The 21,065-nt window shown below is 40.1% G+C and overlaps 1 protein-coding gene and 1 long non-coding RNA gene across 9 annotated transcripts in view; one reads left to right on the top strand and one right to left on the bottom strand.

The window, feature by feature from the left end:
- Nucleotides 1-44: 44 nt before the first annotated feature.
- Nucleotides 45-15,199, top strand: LOC129632584 (zinc finger protein 546). 8 transcript variants are annotated; one of them, XM_055554364.1, is made up of 6 exons: nucleotides 45-88; nucleotides 793-855; nucleotides 6,008-6,095; nucleotides 7,824-7,950; nucleotides 9,601-9,696; nucleotides 11,804-15,199. In XM_055554364.1, exons 3-6 carry the CDS (start codon nucleotides 6,087-6,089, stop codon nucleotides 13,918-13,920), a joined length of 2,349 nt encoding a protein of 782 aa, XP_055410339.1. In that variant the 5' UTR covers nucleotides 45-88; nucleotides 793-855; nucleotides 6,008-6,086; the 3' UTR covers nucleotides 13,921-15,199. The 8 variants fall into 8 exon arrangements, with proteins under 8 accessions (XP_055410339.1, XP_055410341.1, XP_055410338.1 ...); XM_055554363.1 differs by having other exon boundaries at nucleotides 84-125; XM_055554365.1 differs by lacking the exon at nucleotides 45-88 and adding an exon at nucleotides 103-175.
- LOC129632589 (uncharacterized) overlaps nucleotides 13,713-21,065 on the bottom strand; it is a 35,009-nt gene continuing 27,656 nt past the window's right edge. The window contains exon 4 of the long non-coding RNA XR_008704596.1: nucleotides 13,713-13,736. This is a non-coding gene — a long non-coding RNA (uncharacterized LOC129632589). The remainder of the gene's footprint in view (nucleotides 13,737-21,065) is intronic.

A 21,065-nucleotide genomic window follows, 5' to 3' on the forward strand; every position in this document is an offset into this window, starting at 1 on the left:
TACATTTCCCAGAAGGCCCAGGGGGAGGGTGTAAACTTCCACCCCAAGGGCTACCAACCGTGCTTTCTGGGTAGCCCAGCCACCGCAGGTGAGCTTGTAGAAGCCGGGGGAGAAGTTGGTGCTAGGTGAGGAGGAGCAGGATTTGTCCGGAGTGGGGATGGAGATGCCGCCCAAAGTGAGGACCCCAGGGAGACTTTTCTGCCTGCAGCCTCAGGCCTGTGCGGGCAGAAGAGGAAAGGGATTGTGTGACTGTGAGTGTGTGCGTGTGTGTGCGTGTGTGTGTGCGTGTGTGTGTGTGTGTGTGCAGGACAGTCAGGCCTCCTGTCGGTGGGTGCGGTTGTCAGTCTGATACTGGTCAGTGACGAGTGTGACTGACCCACGCTCTTGCTGCCTTCCCCTCCCTCCCCTCAGCCCTGGTGTCTGCACAGAGCTATGTCCCCAAGAGAAAAGTCCAAGATTGAACCCCAGGATGAAGGTTCCTAGCAAGAAGGCACAGTCCTGGGCTTGGGATGGGGCTTTTAGAGCTAAAAGTGTCTCCGAAACAGATTCCTGGGAGGAAATGGTGAGAGGGGTCCTTACTTGGAGGCAATGTGGGTGCTGCTGCATTTTTCAGAACCACAGCATCCCCTTACCTCTGATGCTAGGAGTCGGCTATCATGTCAAAGACAGGCTCCCATCTGGTCACAGGCATGAGGTAGAGCTGATGTGGCCCTTGAGGGGACATTACCCATCTGGCTGTGCTCTAAGAAAGGCTTGGTGTCTCATGATTTCCTTCTTCCCCCGTCCTGCCAGTCTTCGCAAAAAGGATCCTGAAGAGAAAGGAAAAAATTTTCCCCATCTAAAAGTGCAGATCAGGTGAGCTTCTACTTTCTCTTTGTTTGTAAATGCATTTTTGTTTTTAGTACACAGAAACATTTGCTTTTCTTTTCCTGAAATGTCAGTGGCCTATTCTAGGCCTATTCTTCCTTCCCAATAAATGAGGGGCCATACAGATGGGTCACCCTCTCATTCACTTTTTGTAATAGTAAATATATATCCTGGAGTCTAAAGTTACAACTTTTCTTAATAAAGCAAATGAGATGAATATTTAAGTGGAATCACATCATTGCTGTCCTGCAGAACCTCAGTTTAAAAGTGAGGTAAGATCAGAGGTGGTCTGATTGGTGTCAGTGACATGGGCATCTGCTTTTTAAGGTGTTTAGAGCAGGAATGTGATGGAAATCTGTGTCATCATGTGTAGGATTTTTTTCCAGGGAATCGATGGGTTGAGATTTGCTTATAAAAAGTTTGTCAAAAGAAAAAAAAATGTGCATATGAGTAAAGTAATATTCATTGTGATGTACAATAATACTCAAATTTTAAATTTTATATGAATTTCATTTACTATTATTGGGATTCAGAGATATTTTATAAGGGTTATATCCAAAGTGATATTTCAATTGGTTATTCAGTAGAGAAAGGGGAAACAAACCAAACACTGTCTGCTTTGCCCACATTTTCTTATTTAGTCTGCAGATGCCCCTCACCTGGTATGTTCATTCAGAGGAGAATTTTGTCTGTGAAAAGGTCTTATTGTATTGAAGAAGAATCTTCAAGAGTTGTTGCTGCTGCTGCTAAGTCACTTCAGTCGTTTCCAACTCTGTGTGACCCCATAGATGGCAGCCCACCAGACTCCCCCATCCCTGGGATTCTCCAGGCAAGAACACTGGAGTGGGTTGCCATTTCCTTCTCCAATGCATGAAAGTGAAAAGTGAAAGTGAAGTCGCTCAGTCGTGTCCGACTCTTAGCGACCCCATGGACTGCAGCCTACCAGGCTCCTCTGTCCATGGGATTTTCCAGGCAAGAGTACTGGAGTGGGTTGCCATTGCCTTCTCCCAAGAGTTATTAGTCTTTATTTATAATGATCATACTGATTCCCTTACTATTCCCACATATATTAAACAGATTTGCTTCCAAGATTTTCAAATATTTTTAATTGGATATAGATTTGTTTTATACTTAATATTATGGAATTGATACTTATTTTTTTCAAAAAGTTATTCAGTTATATTACATGAGGGACTTGTAAAAAAGGAAGTTAAAATAGCCCTGGCATCATGATTAATATTTTGGGGAGGTTTATTTTAGCAAAATTTTTTTTCTGTGAACCTGTATGTGTGTGTGTGTGTGTGTGTGTGTGCGTGTGTGTGCAGAACAGAAACTGTTCTAATGGAACATTCAAAGGACACAGATTCCACAACTCTTATTTGGAAAAAGTAGTTCTACCAAAGCAGAGGTTTCTTATATCTCCATGAATATAGAAAGAAGAGGAACATGTCAGTGAAGCTTCATAAACTTTCCAAGTATTTATACCTCCAAATTTGTATTATATAAATCAACTGAATAATTATTGGCACAATTTATCAAATAAGATAGCCCTTCAGGATTAAACTTCTTTGGTTGCTTTTGGGACTTTGCTGGTGATCCAGTGGCTAAGACTCCATGCTCTCGATTCAGGGAGCCCAGGTTCAATCTCTGGTTAGGGAACTAGATCCCACATGCTGCAACTAAGACCCAGCACAGCCTAAATAAATAAATATTAAAAAAGTTAAGTTGCTTTAACAGGACACAGTAATAACCTCTCTAGTCCAAGTATCTTTAAATGCAAACAACATTTTGGAACACAGGTTTATAATAGTAGAAAACAGAATAAAATGGTAACAACTATAAATATTAATGTAAATCTTTACGTAGGGCAGGAGAGTAAGATTGAACCTCTTATTAACATTCTCCATTTAATGCCTTATTAGGTTCTCTTTATCAGCTTTATGTTGAAGAATGGTGTCTCTTCTTTTGTAGCAGCAAGGATGAGGAGAGATCTGCTTAGCACTTTTAAGCCTTGCCTCTAGAATATGTAAAATATCATTATAAAAAAAAGTGGGCATGAGACTCAAATTTTACTATAAAAGCAGAAAGTAGAAAATAATTTCATACCAATACCATCTAACTTTTATTTAGCAATTACATGTCACTAAATGCTATGTAATATCCCAATCTTCATGACAACTGTAGGAGATTGGTACTGTTCTTATCCCTAGTTTGTCAATAAACTAACTGAGAAGTTGGCAGCTGTCAGATTAGGACTTACATTCTGAAAGTCAACAACAGAGTCTGTGTTATGAATGACATTATAATCTCTCCCTTAATTTTACATACCTTTTTTTTTTCCTGGCTGCACCACTCGGCTTGCAGTATCTGTTTCCCCACCAGGTATCGAACCTAGGCCCTAAGCAGTGAAAGCACAGAGCCCCAACCACTGGACACTCAGAGAATTTCCAATACTTGTTTAATTTGCCTGTATCAGTCAGTAATTCATCATGAATATCCTTCTCCAACATTAAATATGGACCAGTATAATCGGTATTAATAGGGGCCTTCAGTTCAGTTCAGTCGCTCAGTTGTGTCCAACTCTTTGTGACCCCATGAACTGCAGCACGCCAGGCCTCCCTGTCCATCACCAACTCCCGGAGTTCACTCAAACTCACGTCCATTGAGTCAGTGATGCCATCCAGCCATCTCATCCTCTGTTGTCCCCTTCTCCTCCTGCCCCCAATCCCTCCCAGCATCAGAGTCTTTTCCAATGAGTCAACTCTTCGCATGAGGTGGCCAAAGTACTGGAGTTTCAGCTTTAGCATCATTCCTTCCAAAGAAATCCCAGGGCTGATCTCCTTTAGAATGGACTGGTTGGATCTCCTTGCAGTCCAAGGGACTCTCAAGAGTCTTCTCCAACACCACAGTTGTAAAGCATCAATTCTTCGGTGCTCAGCCTTCTTCACAGTCCAACTCTCACATCCATACATGACTACTGGAAAAACCATAGCCTTGACTAGATGGACCTTTGTTAGCAAAGTAATGTCTCTGCTTTTTAATATGCTATCTAGGCTGGTCGTAATTTTCCTTCCAAGGAGTAAGCGTCTTTTAATTTCATGGCTGCAGTCACCATCTGTAGTGATTTTGGAGCCCAGAAAAATAAAGTCTGACACTGTTTCCACTGTTTCCCCATCTATTTCCCATGAAGTGATGGGATCAGATGCCATGATCTTTGTTTTCTGAATGTTGAGTTTTATGCCAACTTTTTCACTCTCCTCTTTCACTTTCATCAAGAGGCTTTTGAGTTCCTCTTCACTTTCTGCCATAAGGGTGGTGTCATCTGCATATCTGAGGTTATTGATATTTCTCCCGGCAATCTTGATTACAGCTTGTGCTTCTTCCAGCCCAGCGTTTCTCATGATGTACTCTGCATAGAAGTTAAATAAGCAGGGTGACAATATACAGCCTTGACGTAGTCCTTTTCCTATTTGGAACCAGTCTGTTGTAGTGTGCCATCAAAACTGACCATAATTTTATATTTAAAATGGATAACAAACAAGGACCCACTGTATATAGAACTCTACTCAATGTTATGTGGCAGCCTGGATGGGAGGGGCTTTGGGATAGAAGGGATCTATGTATATGTATGGCTGAGTCCCTTCACTGTTCACCTGAAACTATTATAACATTGTTAATCAGCTATACCCCAAAGCAAAATAAAAAGTTCAAAGCGGGGTAAAAAACTGACCATAATTTATTCAACCTGTTGCCTCCTGTAGCTATTTATTTTTCTAACAGTTGGTTATTCTAAGTTGTTATATGATAAACATCTTGCACATGTATCTTAGTGTGCTAAGAAAAATTGCCTAAAAATGGAATTGTGGTTGAATAACAGACATTAGGGCTCACAGGATGCTGAATCTTATGATAGTAGTTAGAGGAATACAAGCATTGAAACACAGTCACTATCCTTAAGTTTCTTATAATATGGCAAATAATATAAAGTCAAAATAGACAGAATAAGCATGAGATAGGAGGTAATAAGGGCTTCCCTGGTGGCTCAGTGGTAAACAATCTGCCTGAAATGCAAAAGATGTGCGTTTGATCCCTGGCTTGGGAAGATCCCCAGGAGAAGGAAATGGCAACCCATTCCAGTATTCTTGCCTGGGGAATCCCATGAACAGAGGAGCCTGGTGGGCTACAGTCCATGGGGTTGAAAAGAGTTGGACACGACTAAGCAACTAGACAACAAGGAGGTAATAAAGCCTCTAGAGATACTCAGGTCACATTTCTTGGGAGTTCGTAGAAAGGAGATAGTATTTCTGTAGCAACCTCTGTCAGCTTTTGACTAGTTTATTCTGAGTTTAGGGGAACTCGGTGGTGAAAAATGAAATTTAGGCTGTGTGATTCATACCAGCTCTGTCCAGTAGAACTTTCTGCAAAGATGGATATGTTCTATATTTACATTCTCCAGTATGGTAGCTACTAGCCATATGAGGCTCTCAAGCACTCGAAATGTGGCTGGTGCAGCTGAAGCAGTGAACTTTTAATTTTACTTAAATTTGATTTGATTTAAATAGCCATATGTGGCTCTTGTATTGAATAACACAACTTCATATCTTACAGTTTTGCTTCTAATGATGTTAGATTCAAAGTGAGACTAATGGAATAGATACAGATCAATATCATCGGAAATTTGGGTGGACTGAAGACCCATTTTTTCTTTCTTTCCTTAGCTGTGCTGGGTCTTAGTTGCTACACGTGGGATCGTCCATCTTCGTTGCAGCGTGTGGGATATTTAGCTGCAGTATGTGAATCTAGTTCGATGACCAGGGATTGAACCCTGGCCCCCTGCATTGGGAGCTCGGCGTCTTAGCCACTGGACCACCAGGGAAGTCCCTGGAGACCCTTCTGCTGGAGTGCCTGGTCTGGCTTCATGCAGGAAGCCCCTGCCTTGTATCCAGACTTGTGCAGCTTGTTCCCTGTGGTATAGGGAAGGTTTGGCTTCATTTAGGCTCCCTCTTTTCTCTTCTGATTTGTATGTGGGGTATTATGGGGATAGAAATACAAAGAAGGCAAAACAGGATCGTATTAACTAAGTCATTTTGGGATTCCTTTGAGACACGGCTGGTCTCAGAGTCTCTTATTCCTCCCCCAGTTCTGGCTTCTCTGGATTCTGTGCTTTTCTAGTGGAGGAGGCCCAGAGAGGACTACCAAGTTCTTGCACTTCTACAACCATGGCCCATGTAAGTTCACGTTTCTCCTCCTTGAGATGTTGTGGTTTTTAATTCATGTGATCACATTTATTATCCTGAAACTTCCTTCCTGAGACAGCACTATTGCTCAAGTTGCCCTCAATCACTCTGATCTCAGTGAAGGATGGAGCCACACAACTTAGTGACCTTCTTCTTTGCCCCTCATTTCTCTCTCCAGTGTTCACCTATTTCATCATCTCTCCAAGGACTGTCTTTCTCAGGACCATTGGGTGAAGTTGCTTGAGGGAAATCTTTGAACTTCTCTCGTTAGAGTCATGATTCCATGACACAGAGATGATGGTCCATTAGACTCCACAGACCTGAGTGTTTCAGGTTGATAAGATGGAATTTAGTGTTGATTTTTTTGCACATCAGATCTCATCTTGTAAGAGGTTTATAGGACTAGGTTGGAGTGTGATTGAGGCTTGCATGTTGGAATCTCAAGGGTCTGTCCAGGGGGTCCCCAGAGGGATAAATAACAGGACAGAAGTCAGTTTTGTGCTTGAGGAGGGTGTGCGGGTCTCTAGTGACATCAGTGTCATTGTGGACCATCCTACATCAGCATCCTTCAGCTTAGGATCCAAATAAGCGTTCCTGGTGGATGGTGGTGGTAGCAGGTGGGAAGACCTTCCCAGATCCCTAATGGGGAATGAAGAAAGGCTAAAGGGACTGGGCTTTAGAAAGAAACACTAGGGCTTCCTTTGTGGCTCAGCTGGTAAAGAATCCGCCTGCGATGTGGGAGACCTAGGTTTGATCCCTGGGTTGGGAAGATCCCCTGGAAAAGGGAAAGGCTACCCATTCCAGTACTTTGGCCTGGAGAATTCCATAGACTGTATAGTCCGTGGGGTCACAAAGAGTCAGACATGACTAAGCAACTTTCACTTTTCACTTTTAAAGGGACTGGGGGAGACCTTAGACATTTTGTCCAACCTAAATGCCTAAAAATGACAGAAGGATTAGTCCGATATATCCACAAGATGGATGAATAGCCAGCCAGTAAATAAAAGAATTTGTCGTCTGTTGTGACAAGGGAAATTATGACATTATCTTGCATAATAATGAACCTGAGTATCGATTAAATCAAATGTCTGCCTCTGTGCTGTGCTCAGTCATGACTGATTCTTTGCAACCTTATGGACTGTAGCGTGCCAGGTTCCTCTGTCCATGGGATTTTCCAGGGAAGAATACTGCGAGTAGGTTGCCATTTCCTCCTCCAGAGGCTCTTCCTGACCCAGGGATCAAACTCGTGTTTCTTGTGTCTCCTGCATTGGCATACGGATTCATTACCAACTGCACCAAATCAAATGTCAGTAAAGTCCTATTTTCTTAGAGATTTTGGAGTATTTGGGGGAAAAACAATTCATTACTTATTTTTTCTTTTAATTTTTTGAAAGGAAAACAGAACATAACTCACATTTATTCACAACTTAAACTATTCACATGATAGGCGTGTGCTTATTTATATGATTTTGTTTCACTGGAAAACTTTATTCATTCATTACATGATACACAGGACATTCTATTTATAACAACTGTATTCTTCAAAAGTGTATAGGCACTCAATTTTACAAATTACTAATTTTCTTTTTCTTTCATACATGTTACAGGCTTGATGCCAGGTTAACTGCTTGTTATATTGCCTCTTTCCTACAAAGCAGTCTTCCCCTTTTGAAAATACAGTTAAAACATTGTTTATAATACATGGGTCTGTCATTTCAGATGTCCTTGTCATTCAGGGATGTGGCCATAGACCTCTCCCAGGAAGAGTGGGAGTGCCTGGACCCTGTTCAGAGGGCCTTGTACAGGGATGTGATGTTGGAGAACTACAGCAACCTGGTCTCCTTGGGTAAGGATATCTGCACAAATAATTGACAATCTGCCTTCTGGAATACCAGTTTTATCCACTGTTGAATTTCAGAGCTCTGTTTTAAGACACCAGCTGAATGGCTTTCCCCTGTTTTGAAAGAATGGTTTGAGTATTGTTGGGTTGGTAACGGGTACTTGGTTAATGCCATCTTCTCCATCCTTCAGTGACCTTCACTCTTTCCTCTGGTCCTTCCTACAGTTGCCTGTTATTCTACATTATTTCTAGGTTTGAGTCCTGTAATATGTTCAGAGAAGCCAGGTGTCATATAATGTGCATGCTCAGAATTCCTGGAGCTGTTCTGTGTTCAGGTCTGGCCTACCTGCAGAGAGATTAGCTAGTCTCAGGGTTTTGTGTGTTCGTGATCATCAGAGGAGCCCCTACAGTTTATATAGTGTTGGATGGATTAACAATATTCATTTACTTTTTTTTTTTCAGTTGTGCCACTTGGCATGCAGGATCTTCGTTCCCCATCCAGGGATCAAACACACACCCCCTGCAGTGAAAGCACGGAGTCCTAACCACTGGATCATCAGGGAAGTCCCCAATAATGTTCATTCAAAATTGAAGTAAACACATCCCATCCTAGAAGAGACATATTCTCTTTAACCTACTTTGTGGTTGAAAATTCTAGTCTGTGAATCTTACATTTTCTATTGAAAGAATTCTGAGGAAGAACTTGGAAGTATTTTTGAAGACAATATTTTCTTTTGGGCTTCCCAGGTGACTCAGTGGTAGAGAATCCTTCTGTCGTTCCAGGAGACATGGGTTTGATCCCTAATGGGGCAGATCCCCTGGAGAAAGAAATGGCAACCCACTCTAATATTCTTGACTGGAAAATCCCATGGACAGAGGAGCCTGGCGGGCTATAGTCCATGGTGTCACAAAAGAGTCAGACATGACTTAATGACTAAACAGTAACAAGAAATTTTTCTTTTACTAAAATAAAAACAACAACAAAAATAATACTGCATGCTAGGCATCCTTGCAAGCTCTTATGTATATTAATTCATTTAATTCTCACAAGAGTCCTCTAAGGTAATAATAGCCCCATTTACCCTGATAAAAGCATAACACATGGAAGGAGTAACAGCTGGTGAGTGACAGAGTATTTGAACCCAGACCATAGGGCTCCAGAGTCTGTGTCCTCAATGCCTTTCTGTACTGCCTTTAAAAGCAGAACAGACCTTCTACCTCCCCTATTTGGCCTCTTTAGTCCTATGACCATGAATCCATCTAAATATGAATATTCTTCAATGGCCTTTTCAATTTTATCAAATGCTATTTTGACCTATAGGACTTTCCAGGTGGCGCAGTGCTAAAGAATCCACCTGCTGGTGCAGGCGGCATAAGAGATGTGGATTTGACCCATGGGTGGGAAAGATCCCCCGGAGTAGGAAATGGCAACTCACTCTGGCATTCTTGCCTAGAAAATTCCATGGACAGAGGAGTCTGGGGGCTACAGCCCATAGGGTCACAAAGAGTCAGACAGGACTGAGTGCATACACACACACACACACACACACTTTGACCTAAAGTTTAATGTAAATGTAACCAAGTCTAAATTAAGTCATTTTGAACTTACGCTTTTTGTTTCTTGTAAGTCATGTGGCATTTCTTTCTTGTGAGCAGGATGTTCCACTCCTAAGCCAGACATGATTACTTTATTGGAGCAAGAGAAAGAGCCCTGGATGATAATGAGAGAAGGAACAGGAAGTTGGTTCACAGGTGAGTGATGGCAGATCAGCCGAGGGGGAAGCCACCACACCCTCTGGGTCAGGGAGACACATGGCCCTGAGATGAAGGCTCCTTTCAAAGGCCCAAGACCCAGGGGAAAAGGCCTGATTTCTGGGAAAACATTAAAATCCCCCAACATGAGCCCCCAAAGGCACTTCATCTTTGCCCTCATTTGTCATGCTCCTTATTTCACTTCTCTTCTATTTTCCTCCCATTTCAAAGAGGGAACTGCCTTCTCTTTTCCCCATTGACAACCACTTAATCTATGTTTCCAAGTCCTCTTCTATATTTACACTTCTATTCTTTTCTCCATTGCATAAAATTATTTTATACATATTTCCAACTTACTTGAAAGCAAGAGTGTGCCCAAGTTTAAGTACCATTGATATAGATTCCTACATGTTGTAGTAAAGAAGATGACCTGTACAGAGAAGCAAGGCAATATGGTGGTGCTATGTTTTTATCTGTGATAATTTGTCTGAATTTTATTCTAAGAGATTAAAGAGAAACCTTTGGGGAAAAAATTATGTACAGATTCTCAAAGTGATCTGCATCAGAATCATCTGATGAAAAAGATTAAAAATAAAGACATTCAGAAGTTGTTCCTATAGATTTTCATTCCTTTGGGTTGTTGCCCAAAAAGCAGTATACATAAAGAACTCCCCTACCTTCATCCTAAGTAGGGGGACCACTGACTCAATTTGTTCATCCAATCACTTATTTTACCCTCTTTTAGCATCACATCATTTTCTGAAGCCTTTTGCCTTCTTTCAAATTGCATTACAACTTCAGTTCAGTTCAGTCATTCAGTCGTGTCCGACTCTTTGCAACCCCATGAATCGCAGCACGCCAGGCCTCCCTGTCCATCACCAACTCCCGGAGTTCACTCAGACTCACGTCCATCGAGTCAGTGATGCCATCCAGCCATCTCATCCTCTGTCGTCCCCTTCTCCTCCTGCCCCCAATCCCTCCCAGCATCAGAGTCTTTTCCAATGAGTTAACTCTTTGCATGAGGTGGCCAAAGTACTGGAGTTTCAGCTTTAGCATCATTCCTTCCAAAGAAATCCCAGGGCTGATCTCCTTTAGAATGGACTGGTTGGATCTCCTTGCAGTCCAAGGGACTCTCAAGAGTCTTCTCCAACACCACAGTTCAAAAGCATCAATTCTTCAGCGCTCAGCTTTCTTCACAGTCCAACTCTCACATCCATACATGACCACTGGAAAAACCATGGCCTTGACTAGATGGACCTTTGTTGGCAAAGTAATGTCTCTGCTTTTCAATATGCTATCTAGGTTGGTCATAACTTTTCTTCCAAGGAGTAAGTGTCTTTTAATTTCATGGCTGCAGTCACCATCTGCAGTGATTTTGGAGCCCCCAAAAATAAAGTCTGACACTGTTTCCACTGTTTGCCCATCTATTTGCCATGAAGTGATGGGACCAGATGCCATGATCTTTGTTTTCTTTTTTTTTTTTTTTTTTTTTTTTTAATTTTATTTTATTTTTAAACTTTACATAACTGTATTAGATTTGCCAAATGTTTTCTGAATGTTGAGTTTTAAGCCAACTTTTTCACTCTCCTCTTTCACTTTCATCAAGAGGCTTTTTAGTTCCTCTTCACTTTCTGCCATAGAGTTCTTTAAATCAGGATCCAGCAGACAAACAGCTCACCATCTGCTTTTGAATGGCTCACAGGTTAAAACTGGTTTTTACATTTTTAGTGTTTGAAAAAAAATCAGAAGAAGAATATTTTGTGAAACAAAAATTTTATGAAATTCAAATTTCTGTGTCCATACACCACATGTAGTATTACAGCATAGCTACACTTATTCAATTATATGCCGTCTAAGGCTCCCTTCGAGCTTATAACGGCTAAGCTGGGTAATTGTCACAAAGACTGTATGTCCTATAAAGGCTAAAACTTTTACTATCTGGCTCTTTACAGAAAAAGTTTGCCGACCTCTGCTCTAAAACTCAACTTCTAATCTGTGTTATTCTTAGTTTGTCTTTTATTTTAACTATAAGATGCAATCCCTTATTCTACCCCCAACATAGAAAAATCACATCACAGCACTTGTTTCCTTCTTTTTTTCCCTCCAGATTTGGAGTCTAAGTATTTCACCAAGAAGTTATTTCCAGAAAAGGATATTTGTGGAATATATTTGTTTCAGTTGCAGACAGTGGACAAAAGTCAAGCTTCTATCCATGAGGACACCATTTTCAGAAATGATTTGCAGTGTAAGCATGAGTTTGAGAGACAAGAAGGACATCAAATGAGATGTGCTAGTCAAATGATAACCCAGAAACGTGTAGCTCTTCCTCTACATGAGAAAATTCATGCTATAGAGAAATCATATGAATGTAAGGAATGTAGGAAGGCTTTTAGACAACAGTCATACCTTATTCAACATATAAGAATCCATACTGGTGAGAGACCCTATAAATGCAAGGAATGTGGGAAAGCCTTTTGTCGTGTGGGAGACCTTAGAGTACATCAGACAATTCATGCTGGGGAGAGACCCCATGAATGTAACAATTGTGGGAAGACCTTTAGGCTTCATTATCACCTTACTGAACATCAGAGAATACATTCTGGTGTGAAACCCTATAAGTGCAAAGAATGTGGGAAGGCCTTTAGTCGTGTTCGAGACCTTAGAGTACATCAAACAATTCATGCTGGGAAGAGACCTTATGAATGTAAGGAATGTGGAAAGACCTTTAGACTTCATTATCAGCTTACTGAACATCAAAGAATTCATTCTGGTGAGAGGCCTTATGAATGTAAAATGTGTGGAAAGACCTTTAGGGTACAACGACATATTAGTCAACATCAGAAAATTCATACCAGTGTAAAACCTTATAAATGTAATGACTGTGGGAAGGCCTTCAGTCATGGTTCATACCTTGTTCAACATCAGAAAATTCATACTGGTGATAAACCCTATGAATGTAAAGATTGTGATAAGTCCTTTAGTTTTCATGCAGAACTTATTCGACATCATAGAATTCATACTGGTGAGAAACCCTACGAATGTAAAGAATGTGGAAAAACCTTTCGTCTCCAAACAGAATTGACTCGGCATTGTAGAGTTCATACTGGAGAGAAACCCTATGAATGTAAGGACTGTGGGAAGGCGTTTATTTGTGGCTATCAGCTGACTTTACATCTGAGGGTTCATACTGGTGAGATTCCCTATGAATGTAAGGAATGTGGGAAAACCTTCAGTAGTCGCTATCATCTTACTCAACATTACAGAATTCATACTGGTGAGAAACCCTATGGATGTAAAGAATGTGGGAAGGCCTTTCGCCTTCAAGCAGAACTTACCAGACATCACAGAATTCATACTTGTGAAAAACCCTATGAATGCAAGGAATGTGGGAAGGCCTTTATTCATAGCAGTCAACTTATTTCACACGAGCGAATTCACACCAATGACAACACCTACGAGTGCAAAGAATGTGGAAAGATTTTCAGTCGTCGCTACAATCTTACTCAACATTATAAAATTCATACCGGTGAAAAACCCTATGTATGTAAAGAATGTGGAAAGGCTTTTCGCTTTCAAACAGAACTCACTCAGCATCACAGAATTCATACTGGTGAAAAGCCCTATAAATGTCAGGAATGTGGGAAAGCCTTTATCCGTAGCAATCATCTTACTCAACATCAGAGAATTCATACTGGTGAGAAACCTTATGAATGTAACGAATGTGGGAAGACCTTTAGTCGGCACTATCATCTTACTCAACATCACAGAATCCACACTGGGGAGAAACCCTACATATGTGACAAATGTGGGAATGCTTTTATTTGTAGTTATCAACTTACCTTACATCAAAGAACTCACACTGGTGAGATTCCATATGAATGTAAGGAATGTGGAAAGACCTTTAGTCGCCGGTATCATCTTACTCAACATTTTAGACTTCATACTGGTGAGAAACCTTATGGGTGTAAAGAATGTGGGGGTGCCTTCCGTCTTCAAGCAGAACTTACTCGACATCACACAATTCATACCGGTGAAAAACCCTATAAATGTAAAGAATGTGGGAAAGCCTTTAGTGTTAAATCAGAACTTACACGACATCACAGAATTCATACTGGCGAAAAACCCTATAAATGTAAAGAATGTGGGAAGGCTTTTATTCGTAGTGATCAACTCACTTTACATCAGAGAAATCACCTTAGTGAGGAATTGCTATGCATAATGTAAAGAGGATATTGATTGGTTGCTAGGTTGTGTCTGACTCTTTTGTGACCCCATGGACTAGCCTGCCAGGCTCCTCTGTCCATGAGATTTCCCAGGTAAGAATACTGGAGTGGGTTGCCATTTGCTCTCCAGGGGATCTTCCTGACCCACGACTCCTGCTTTGCAAGTGGATTCTTTACCATCTGAGCTACCGGGGAAGCCCCTACAGAGGATACAGTGGCCTTTAGAAAATGCTTTTTATAACAACAGAGAATTCATAATTAAAAATTTTACTTGTTAGGGAACATGTGGTAATCCCCTTTGCTTCATGCTTAAAAGTTAACAGAAATAGTTTTATACTACATATATGGATTTAAAGAGCTGAATAAATTGAAGCATCACCCAGTCTTGGTTTACTGTGGAGAATGATACTGCTGCAGTACATCTCAAATCAAGATGAAGGATCCCACCTCCCCACAAAAATCGTTGTTGACCAGTACTTTTAAAGGCACAATGAAATTGGATTACCAGATAAATAAAACTGAAAGAAAAACAAACATACACAACGAAAGCCCCCAGTTTATTTTACTACTTTAAAAAATATATTTATTTTTGGTTGTGGTGGGTCTTCATTGTTGCATGAGGGCTTTCTCTAGTTGCAGCAAGAGGGGGCTACTCTTTCTAGTTTTGGTGCATGGGCTTCTCATTGCAGTGACTTCTCTTCTTACAGAGCATGGGCTCTAAAGCACAGGCTTAGTAGTTGTGGCACATAGGCTTAGTTAGCCCACAGCATGTGGAATCTTCCTGCACCAGGATTGAACCCATGTACCCTGCATTGGCTTATGGATTCTTAACTGCTAGACCACCAGGGAAGTTCCCCCAATTTTTTGTTATTGGATTTAACAGACATAAATTGGCCCTGTCATCTTTCTGTGAATAACTCTATAAATATTTGCTCTCAGTGTCTGTACCTTAACTCATTGCAGACCAGAAGCAAACAATCCGTGGACCAGCATAAGTACACGGACCACACTTTATACAGCATTACAACAGAAAATAATTCTGTTAGTGTGACAGATGTGGGAGAAGACTTTAGCCATGGCAAATTTTTACTAGAGTTCTCATAATTCCACTGCTGCCTGTGTGGTATTGGCAAGGCACTCTTCCCCTCTGTGCCTCAGTTTTAAAGTGGTGATTATAGTACCTGCCTAATAATACTGGCAACCCACTCCAGTACTCTTGCCTGGAAAATCCCATGGACTGAGGAGCCTGGTGGGCTGCAGTCCATGAGGTTGCTAAGAGTCAGACACAACGGAGCGACTTCACTTTCACTTTTCACTTTCATGCATTGAAGGAAATGGCAACCCACTCCAGTGTTCTTGCCTGGAGAATCCCAGGGACGGGGGAGCCTGGTGGGCTGCCGTCTATGGGGTTGCACAGAGTCGGACACGACTGAAGCAACTTAGCAGTAATAATACTTTTCTAAGGATGAAATTTTAATTTTAAAAGAACTTTAGAAGAGAATGTGTTCAATAATTATTACTTTCAGTGATATTAGTAAATTCATGTGAGAGGAAGACCCTGTGAATATAAGGAATTTTTAAAAACTGTCCACTGATTTTCATTTTGTTTACTTAAATAATTAATTATGGATAAAGTCTAGTAAAATAAACTTTCACTTCTAAAATTAAGAAGTCATTTCCAAAAACTAATGTGAGAAAGAAATCTCTAGAGTTGATAAATGTGGAGATTAGAGAGAAAGCTTTTGAAAAATCTGGGAGTGCTGTAATGCTTTTTCTTTTATAATCCATAAAGCAGACATGTTACTGTCTGCTTTTTCTGCTCCAAATCCATGATAAATTAGAAACTAACAATGAAAAGACCACTGTCTATTTGGAAAAATAAAAGAAAAATGTGATGAATAATATAATGGCCTCTCTAGAATCAATGATTGTTAATATGTTCTTTTATTTGATTTGCTTTGTATAATTTTTGACATTTTTTTACTGTACTGTCTGAGTATAAATACAGACATTAGACATCATGGAGCTTCCCAGGTGCCTCAGACAGTAAAGAACCTTCTTGCAATGCAGGAGGTCCAGATTCAATCTCTGGGTTGGGAAGATCCCTTGGAGAAGGGAATTGCAACCCACTCCAGTATTCTTGCCAGGAGAATTCCATGGACAGAGGAGCCTGGTGGGTCACAGTCCACATGGTCGTAAAGAGTTGAACATGACTGAGTGAATAAGCATGCATGCATAGCCATCAGAACATTTCACCTCTTATATATCATGCAACTCCTACGAAAAAAGACTGCCTCCTACTCAATCACTATGTAACTTCACACTGAAGGAGATTAACAACAGTACCATATCTGTAATACTACAGATAGATAACCAGTGCCTTAACCCAACATATCTAAAAAAATGTCTCTGGGAATAGTAGTATTTAATGGTACTGGGGAAATGTTCTGTGGTCACTTATGAACGTCTAAATAATAAACCCCTTCTAAGAAAAAAATGCTCAGTATCATACAATTAAAGACTTGAGAGGCCTACAATAAAGAAAATTTGCTTAGCTTTGTTTATCCTATTGTTTCTTAACCTTTACTAAGGAAGTCTCATTCACAACACCTAATATCTTCAGGATGTGAACCCACACGGAAAATGCTTCCATAACTGAAGAGTGACCCTCAAGATGGACAGTCCAGATAACCATGGCAAGTGCTTACCTATGTCGAGAAAGGAAATGCATGGTGTGTTTCTCTGTTGCTCATATCTTCCTCTGCAGTCAACTGCTTGTGCTTTAAATGTAGGGCTGTTACTTTCTACAAAATTAAACACTTATTTGATCCAGTTTTTTATATGGGCATACCATGATGTATTTAAACCTCTTATTTTTTAGTGTTTAGGTTTAACAATTTTTCAGTTTCAGATATATCCTTGTCTGTGACTACTGGTTTGTGTGAACTGGAATTTCACACAATTCTACATGGAAAAGTAGAACTGTTCACACATTATATATTCTTTCAGTTATGTTAGATATTGCTAAATTGATCATAGGTTAAATACACTTCCAATTCTACTAGATATTGTCTAGTTGTTCTCTTAGACTCCTATTGAATTGCGTTTTCCTACAGCTTCATATTAAGTATAAGTTTTATGAAATATTTTGATAAATTTCAATTTCAGTTGAGCATTTTTCAAATGTGTTTCTTGGCCAATCATTATTACTTTACTTTGAATTTCCTGTTCTTGACTTTCTCCACTATTGTTGTTCTGTTTGTTTTCTAATAGGCTTGAATGGTATTCTGGACACTTCATTTGCAATTATTTTCTCCTATCTTAAATATAGCATTAGTTATTATCTACTGAACACTTATTCTATTTTTACAAGAAAGATTTCTAAGTTATAAATTATATAATCTGTATAATAATAATTTTATTTTGTAATATTTATACTTATTACTTTATTTACTTTTCTTCTTATGATAGACTCTTCAGAACAAAGTTGAATATTATGGTAATCGGTTCAGTTCAGTTCAGTTCAGTCACTCAGTCATGTCCGACTCTTTGCGACCCCATGAATCACAGCACGCTAGGCCTCCCTGTCCATCACCAACTCCTGGAGTTCATTCAAACTCATGTCCATCGAGTCGGTGATGCCATCCAGCCATCTCATCCTCTGTCGTCCCCTTCTCCTCCTGCCCCCAATCCCTCCCAGCATCAGAATCTTTTCCGATGAGTCAACTCTTCACATGAGGTGGCAAAAGTATTGGAGTTTCAGCTTTAGCATCAGTCCTTCCAGTGAACACCCATAACTGATCTCCTTTAGGATGGACTGCAGTCATCAATTTCTCTGAATTTAGAAATGTCCCAGTACTTAATCATTTACTATAATGTTCACTCTATTTGGAGATAAATTCTCCTTGTTGCCTGTAAATAATTTCCTTCAATATTTGTAGGGGACCAGAGAATACCTACTTTGTTTGCTAGTGACTGCTGAATTTTGTCCAAGACCATTTTGTTATCTATTGATAAAATCTTATGTTTTTCACCTTAAATTTATTGATGTATTGATTTGTTTCTATTTGTTTCTTGAAGTAAGTTTATTGGTGCCTTGATTTGTTTTTATTTAAAATTAAATTTTAAACAATTCTTGTAATATACTGTGATTTTTTTCATACTGCTGAAGTTCATTTGGTAATATATTATTTAGAATTTTTCCATCTCTAATCATATGTGAGGCAGTATTATAGTTTTCTTTTTCTTTGATAAGATTTTAGATTTGTAATTAACTTCTTTAAAAACTATAAACAATCTGTCTATAAAATATAATGAATTTTTTATATATTGACTACATATTTGATATCCTTGCCATAAATTCATTTAGATCTAGAAGGTTTTTTTTTTTAATAAATTCAGTTCAGTTCAGTTCAGTTGCTCAGTCATGTCCAACTCTTCATGACCCCATGGACTGCAGCACTCCAGGCCTCCCTGTCCATCACCAACTCCCAGAGCCTGCTCAAACTCATGTCCATCGTGTTGGTGATGCCATCCAACCATCTTATCCTCTGTTGTTCCCCTGTCCTCCTGCCTTCAGTCTTTCTCAGAATCAGGGTCTTTTCCAGTGACTCCGGGTCTTTTCCTGATTTCGTCGCATCAGGTGGCCAAACTATTGGAGTTTCAGCTTCAGCATCAGTCCTTCCAATGAATATTCAGGACTGATTTCTTTTAGGATGGACTGATTGGATCTCCTTGCAGTCCAAGGGACTCTCGAGTCTTCTCCAACACCACACTTCTAAAGCATCAATTTTTGGGCCCTCAGCTTTCTTTATAGTCCGACTCTCACATCCATACATGACTACTGGAAAAACCATAGCCTTGACTATATGGACCTTTGTCAGCAAAGTAATGTCTCTGCTTTTTAATATGCTGTCTAGGTTGGTCATAGCTTTTCTTCCAAGGAGCAAGAGTCTTTTAATTTCATTGCTGCAGTCACCATCTGCAGTGATTTTGGAGCCCAAGAAAATAAAGTCTGTCACTGTTTCCATTGTTTCCCCTTCTATTTCCCATGAAGTGATGGGACTGGATGCCATGAGCTTAGTTTTCTGAATGTTGAGCTTTAAGCCAACTTCTTCACTCTCCTCTTTCACTTTCATCAAGAGGTTCTTTAGTTCTTCTTCAATTTCTGCCATAAGGGTGTTGTCATCTGCATATCTGAGGTTATTGATATTTCTCCCGGCAATCTTGATTCCAGCTTGTGCTTCATCCAGCCTGGCATTTCGCATGATGTCCTCTGCATATAAGTTAAATAAGCAGGGTGACAATATATAGCCTTGATGTACTCCTTTCCTGATTTGGAACCAGTCTGTTGTTCCATGTCCAATTCTAACTGTTGCTTCCTGACCTGCATACAGATTCCTCAGGAGGCAGCTAAGGTGGCCTGGTATCCCCATCTCTTTCAGAATTTTCCAGTTTGTCATGATCCACACAGTCAAAGGCTTTGGCATAGTCAATAAAGCAAAAGTAGATGTTTTTCTGGAACTCTCTTGCTTTTTTGATGATCCACTGGATGTTGGCAATTTGATTTCTGGTTCCTCTGCCTTTCCTAAATCCAGCTTGAACATCTGGAAGTTCACAGTTCACATACTGTTGAAGCTTGGCTTGGAGAATTTTGAGCATTACTTTGCTAGCGTGTGAGATGAGCGCAATTGTGTGATAGTTTGAACATTCTTTGGCATTGCCTTTCTTTGGGATTGGAATGAAAACTGACCTTTTCCGGTCCTGTGGCCACTGCTGAGTTTTCTACTGGCATTTTGAGTGCAGCACTTTCACAGCATCATCTTTTAGGATTTGAAATAGTTCAACTGGAATTCCATCACCTCCACTAGCTTTGTTCATAGTATGCTTCCTAAGGCCCACTTGACTTCACATTCCAGGATGTCTGGCTCTAGGTGAGTGATCACACCATCGTGGTTATCTGGATCATGATTTTTTGTATAGTTCTGTGTATTCTTGCCACCTTTTCTTAATAGCTTCTGCTTCTGTTAGGTCCATACCATTTCTGTCCTTTACTGTGCTCATCTTTGCATGAAATGTTCCCTTGGTATCTCTAATTTTCTTGAAGAGATCTCTAGTCTTTCCCATTCTATTGTTTTCCTCTATTTCTTTGCACTGATCACTGAGGAAGGCTTTCTTATCTCTCCTTGCTATTCTTTGGAACTCTACATTCAAATGGATATATCTTTCCTTTTCTCCTTTGCCTTTTGCTTCTCTTCTTTTCTCAGCTATCTGTAAGGCCTCATCAGACAACCATTTTGCCTTTTTGCATTTCTTTTTCTTGGGGATGATCTTGATCACTGCCTCCTGTACAATGTCACGAACCTCCATCCATAGTTCTTCAGGCACTCTGTCTATCAGATCTAATCCCTTGAATCTATTTGTCACTTCTACTGAATAATCACAAGGGATTTGCTTTAGGTCATACCTGAATGGTCTAATGGTTTTCCCTAGTTCCTTCAATTTAAGTCTGAATTTGGCAATAAGGAGTTCATGATCTGAGCCACAGTCAGCTCCTGATCTTGTTTTTGCTGACTGTATAGAGCTTCTCTATCTTTGGCTGCAAAGAATATAATCAATCTGATTTCGGTATTGACCATCTGGTGATGTCCATGTGTAAAGTCTTCTCTTGTGAAGATGAAAGAGGGTATTTGCTATAACCAGCGTGTTCTCTTGGCAAAACTCTGTTAGCCTTTGACCTGCTTCATTTTGTGCTACAGGCCAAATTTACCTATAACTCCATGTATCTCTTGACTTCCTACTTTTGCATTCCAGTCCCCTATAATGAAGAAGACATCTTTTTTGGATGTTCGTTCTAGAAGGTCTTGTAGGTCTTCATAGAACTGTTCAACTTCAGCTTCTTCAGCATTACTGGTTGGGGCATAGACATGGATTACTGTGATATTGAATGGTTTGCCTTGGAAATGAACAGAGATCATTCTGTCATTTTTGAGATTGCATCCAAGTACTGCATTTTGGATTCTTTTGTTGATTATGATGGCTACACCATTTCTTCTACGGGATTCCTGCCCGCAGTAGTAGATATAATGGTCATCTGAGTTAAATTCACCCATTCCAGTCCATTTTAGTTCAATGATTTCTAAAATG

The sequence above is a fragment of the Bubalus kerabau genome, chromosome 17 (genome assembly GCF_029407905.1).
Source record: "Bubalus kerabau isolate K-KA32 ecotype Philippines breed swamp buffalo chromosome 17, PCC_UOA_SB_1v2, whole genome shotgun sequence".
Taxonomy (NCBI): Eukaryota; Metazoa; Chordata; class Mammalia; order Artiodactyla; family Bovidae; genus Bubalus; species Bubalus kerabau.

Bases quoted from the DNA above. Each gene is read 5' to 3' on its own strand.
- LOC129632584 (XM_055554362.1), top strand. From the start codon at position 704: ATGTGGCCCTTGAGGGGACATTACCCATCTGGCTGTGCTCTAAGAAAG. The intron at 856-6,007 runs GTGAGCTTCTAC...TTCCTCCCCCAG, and splicing joins CATCTAAAAGTGCAGATCAG to TTCTGGCTTCTCTGGATTCT. The intron at 6,096-7,823 runs GTAAGTTCACGT...CTGTCATTTCAG, and splicing joins CTTCTACAACCATGGCCCAT to ATGTCCTTGTCATTCAGGGA.